The sequence below is a fragment of the Montipora foliosa genome, chromosome 8 (genome assembly GCF_036669935.1).
Source record: "Montipora foliosa isolate CH-2021 chromosome 8, ASM3666993v2, whole genome shotgun sequence".
In the NCBI taxonomy this organism is placed as follows: Eukaryota; Metazoa; Cnidaria; class Anthozoa; order Scleractinia; family Acroporidae; genus Montipora; species Montipora foliosa.
Window position 1 is genome coordinate 50,646,896 of NC_090876.1, and position 5,000 is coordinate 50,651,895.

Genomic DNA, 5,000 nt, shown 5'->3' on the forward strand with positions numbered 1-5,000 from the left:
AGACTCCAAATCAATTTTAGGTAAAACAATTTGTAAGCATGAGCCTCCTTCAAGACCACAATACATTTATAATTGTACATTTTATACATTCAATAAATTATACAAAATTTGGGTGTAGCTACAGGGTTGTAGGAAAATTTCCAGTAGTCAGCTGTGTTTCATATGAGTTCATACAATTTGACAGTGCAAAAGGGAGTATTGAACCTCTTAAAATATATCTTCTCATGTTTTTTGATCATTATGTGATTATGTTTATGCCCTTGCTCTCTAAGAAGGGAACCAGGTAAGTCTTCTCTGAAGCAATAATAATTTGATTACAAACTCGTTGAGAATTAACATCTGTTTTTTTTTCTTTTTTTGCAGGAGATGTCCCTCTGGAAGTGTTAACTCAGATAGTTGCAAAATTATCTGACCCTTCAGCCATGCTAGGACCAGAAGTATGCAACACATGCATGTTCTATAATTTTAGTTTGTTACTTATCATTTCTTCATTGGATTCTCCCTCCTTTTTCTTCTAACACAATAGCCATCTCATTCCCTAGGGTGGTTTGTATCCAGGGACCCATAGTGCCCGAGATGAAGCAGCACGTTGTGAAGAAAGAAGAGGTGTGATAGAATTTCATGTTGTTGGCAACTCATTCAACAGGCAGCCATTGAGGCAAACTCTACTGTGGCTTGTTGGATTACAGAATGTGTTTTCCTATCAGCTACCAAGAATGCCAAAAGAGTACATTTCAAGACTTGTATTTGATCCGTAAGTCATCATTAATGTACCAGATGATTGTGCTTAAACTTCGACAGCAGGAGAACCTTGAACTTGTTCGCAGTGTTATGTAGTCATTGCCGACCTGTTAGCCTGGAACAAATGTTCAGGATCTTGAGGGTTTTTACCTTGGCTTTCTCAAACTCATTAACCCTTTCACCCCCGTGGGGTTCCCCATTGATGAGTAAAATCGTCTGGCGTTAGACAGAGTAAAATCTATAAGTGGCACTCTTGGGAGTGAAAGGGTTAATTATTCGTGAACATGAGATCATCCAACCAAGAGATGCCAATTTTGTCATACATGTGCATTTGGCTGGAAACCCTGGCGAAACACTGGTCTGAGGCATTATCTGTGAGTTTCATGCAATCAAACTCTAGTGAACTTGATGTGAATATTGATAATAACACGAATTTGAATACTTTAAAACAAAGACACCAACATGGACAAACAACCTTTATTAATAGCCTTTCTAATAAGAATTAACAACTCATTTTCTAAGGAAAACAAATTCATTCACTTGTTTACATTAATGTTTATTATTGAATTTTTCCATTTTTCTTCATTCCTGAGGAGCGATTGAGAAGCTATATCAAAAACCTGTGCAATGCGTTTCATCAGGATTTCCAAACACTCGTTTTTTAGTCGTGGATACGCGAAGCATATCAATGACTACCATTAGTGGTCCGAATATGCGAATTTGTCACTCACTCAGATGTAAACTAATCGATAAGTCAACGACCAATTATCGATTTTTTCAAGACATGCCAATTTGTCACTCAGTTGAATAATTCAAATCGACATGGCAAGGATCAAAATCGATTTTCCGACGTTTCACTTTCTGAAGTAATGCGGCAACGTAATGCGTTGAAATATTCTTCGACTTTTCTTCGTTCGTTTCGATGGGATTGATCTTCGTTTCAGTCAGCATGTATTACTGAGCCATTGTTTAGTGGAAGGCTTAAGGTGTCACTGTGCTATGTGTGTTAAAAATGAATGCAAAGAGACATTTGCTTGTCGATCCGCCAAGTTCACAGGTCCACTGGTATTAGCAAAGGAGCGCGCTGTGAGATTGCTGTGGACAGTGACAACTGCGCTCACCTGTCATTATTTCATCATTCTGTTGGTTACATTCAATACCTGTAAAGTATACTTGTAACACATTTAAAAGCTAAAGATGCTTAAATGTGAAAGACATGGTTAAAAGCTCTCGATAGTTGTGTTTACATGGTTGAGAAATACCCAGTTGTTTTTGGTATCACCTTGTTGTACTTGAACAGTGAAGCATTTCTTTTACGATAAAAATCAAACACGAATTGGCCTCTTTAGCTTGCACGTTTTCCCATTGCAGACCAAGAGATGTTCTCGATAGGATTCTCCTTTTGTTTTTTCATAAGTTATTCATGCATTTATAAATAAGGGCATGCATTAGACGACATTTGAAAGAAACTGTTCTCTAGAGTAACATCATGTGGTCTGAAATGGGAAAAACAAAACGTACAAGCTGAGGAGGTCAATTTATTCTTTCCTAGCAAAATGGTTATCCTCTGGTACTTTCGTAGGCTTTTAACAATCTCGTAAAAAGTTCAAAGGAGGTCTACCTAATTCAATACAAAAGAATCAAAACTATTTCCAATAATGTAAGCCTAAACAAAATGGTTGGTAAGTGATTGTCTCTATTAACAAAATCTTATCATCATTAAGTAAAGTACGATCGTCCGGGTGAGTGTAGTCCTGAGAAGGACTGTTTGAGATGACATTGACTGACGTTTCGACGTCGAAACGTCAGTCAATGTCATTTCAAACAGTCCTTCTCAGGACTACACTCACCCGGACGATCGTACTTTACTTAATGATATGACTCCTGGGTTCAAACCATTTACAAAATCTTATCATGTTAATGCAGTTAACAGATAACCACATTTCGTCGCAAGTTCTCCTTTGATTGAATTTTAAGTATGTAACAGAAACTGGCATCTGTGATCCTGAAGGATGTGGTTTGACCTTGCAAATCACTGCCATTGTCACTGAAGGGAAAGTGACGTTTTTTTTTCTCAAGTCGAAAGTTGCTCTAATAATTTTATTATTGTTGATAACCTCGAACTTGAAATCGAATTCAGATAAAACTCTGTCATTTATATGTAAATTGCCATAAAAATTCTGGCTCTCTCTTTGTCTCTGCATTGACCAAGTTTTGAATCAGTTTTTTTTAAATTTCAGGAAACACAAAACATTAGCACTTGTCAAAGACAACAAACCCATTGGAGGAATTTGTTTTCGTATGTTTCCCACACAGAACTTCACAGAAATTGTGTTTTGTGCTGTTACATCCAATGAACAAGTGAAGGTAACACTTTGATATGTTTACCAAGGGCTCACTGTAGTGTTTGTTCCGGGAAAGCTTGGAATACCTTCAGTTGACAAAGATCCTTTTAATAACAAACTTTGGTGGTGAGTGGCTGAGAAGATGTTGTATGACTGTGACAGACTTTATATCTTGATCCAATTTCAAATGACAAAGTTCATCAGTGGCAGGAATTTGTTGCCAGTTCATTTTTGGAATGTTTTATCAGAAAATTGTGGTTTGAAATATCTCAGGAGGTCTTTCAAAAATCCTCAAACAATCTTCATTGTAAAGATCTTTTGCTGAACTCAGTTTTGTAAGATGTGAATAATGCTATGCACTAGATAAATCACTTCCAATAGCTATAGCTAATAATAAGAAATTATGATTATTAAATTATTTTAGTAGAAGATGTCTGGATGGTGATTATTGTTATCTTGTGGATAGTGCTATCCACCCTCTAAATAACTCTTGCTTGGTCTTCAAAGATCTAGAGCTTCTTTCACCATCCAAGTGTGTGACAGCTAATAGCACTTATTTTTTTGCCTAGGGATATGGTACACATCTCATGAATCACCTTAAAGACTACCATGTGAAACATACAGTTCTGAATTTTCTTACTTATGCTGATGAGTATGCCATTGGTTACTTCAAGAAACAGGTAAAAAAAATTAGTCATAGATTGGTTAGATTTTGGGCGCAGTTGCTTTTTGATCAGTAAACATAGGCTCTATCTCAACTGCTATGTTGTTTCCTCAAGCCCTGTCCAGGAAAACAGTTCATGTTAATTAATGATAGTCCATATTGCCCAAAACGTTTTGTCCTGTGGAGGACAGGCATCCTCTCTGGGGTAGTACCTGTACTCAAAGTTATCTCATGCTGAGCCTGTCCCTTTTACTTTGTGTGTGATGTTACCTGTAGATTGGTTTTCTTGTTCAAAACTTGTTATTGTTGCAGGGCTTCAGTAAAGACATCAGAATGCAAAAGTCATCATACATTGGTTATATTAAAGATTATGAAGGAGCCACATTGATGCATGTGAGTTGACTTAATTGTGAATTTTTGCTTTTGCCGGGGGTGAGATTAAGTTGTTTTGTTGAATTGTCCTTCTTATTTTTTTCATTATTGTGAATTGTGACAGTGTGCCATCAATTCAAGAATTCAGTACACAGAATTTTCAACGATCATACGAAAGCAGAAAGAGGTAGGCTTTTTCTTTGAGGTGGCATTTTACATTTTAGAAGAACGGGCAAAGAAATGTTTCTGTTCTCTTTCACGATACATGCAGTTCTTGTTTTGTATGCATTTGTTTTGGCACTAGCAAGGACAATTTGTTTACAAATCCATAAATTGTATGTTAAGTGATCATTTCCTTCATTCTCATGAACTGTTTGTCTGATTAGGGTGTGATATTGTAAAAGACTAAATTAGATTCTTGTCACCCCTAGGGATTTGTTAAATCCGTACTCTCCTTAAATTCAAGTCCTGTACTGTACTAATACTCTTTTGTAGATTGTCAAGAAACTGATAGAGAAAAAGCAAACAGAAATTCGTAAAGTTTATCCAGGACTCAAGTGTTTCCAGGAAGGAGTACGGCAAATTCCCGTGGAGAGCATTCCAGGAATCCGTAAGTGTGCACTCACAACTCTTAAAAGTGAGTGGTGATATTATTGTTACTCTACAACTTTAAAACGAAACTTGGGAAGCAAACAGTTTTTTTGCTTGATTTTTCTGTCACAGGCGAAACTGGATGGAAACCTTCGTTGACGAAAAGGTCAGTTTATTTATTATTGCTGTGTGGTTCTTGAGTGTGCAGTTTTGTCACCACTTTTGCACCCTATTTTGAATTCACAATCCTCAGTTTACGTCCAAAATGTGAAATGTTTTTCTACTAC

The 5,000-nt window shown here is 36.7% G+C and overlaps 1 protein-coding gene across 1 annotated transcript in view; it reads left to right on the forward strand.

The window, feature by feature from the left end:
* Window positions 1-5,000, forward strand: part of LOC138013304 (histone acetyltransferase KAT2A-like) — a 26,679-nt gene that overhangs the window by 14,207 nt on the left and 7,472 nt on the right. Inside the window, exons 8-15 of the mRNA XM_068860343.1 lie at window positions 364-437; window positions 543-754; window positions 2,982-3,108; window positions 3,656-3,766; window positions 4,063-4,143; window positions 4,247-4,309; window positions 4,618-4,732; window positions 4,846-4,879. Of these exons, the coding sequence (XP_068716444.1) occupies window positions 364-437; window positions 543-754; window positions 2,982-3,108; window positions 3,656-3,766; window positions 4,063-4,143; window positions 4,247-4,309; window positions 4,618-4,732; window positions 4,846-4,879 (817 nt within the window). The remainder of the gene's footprint in view (window positions 1-363; window positions 438-542; window positions 755-2,981; window positions 3,109-3,655; window positions 3,767-4,062; window positions 4,144-4,246; window positions 4,310-4,617; window positions 4,733-4,845; window positions 4,880-5,000) is intronic.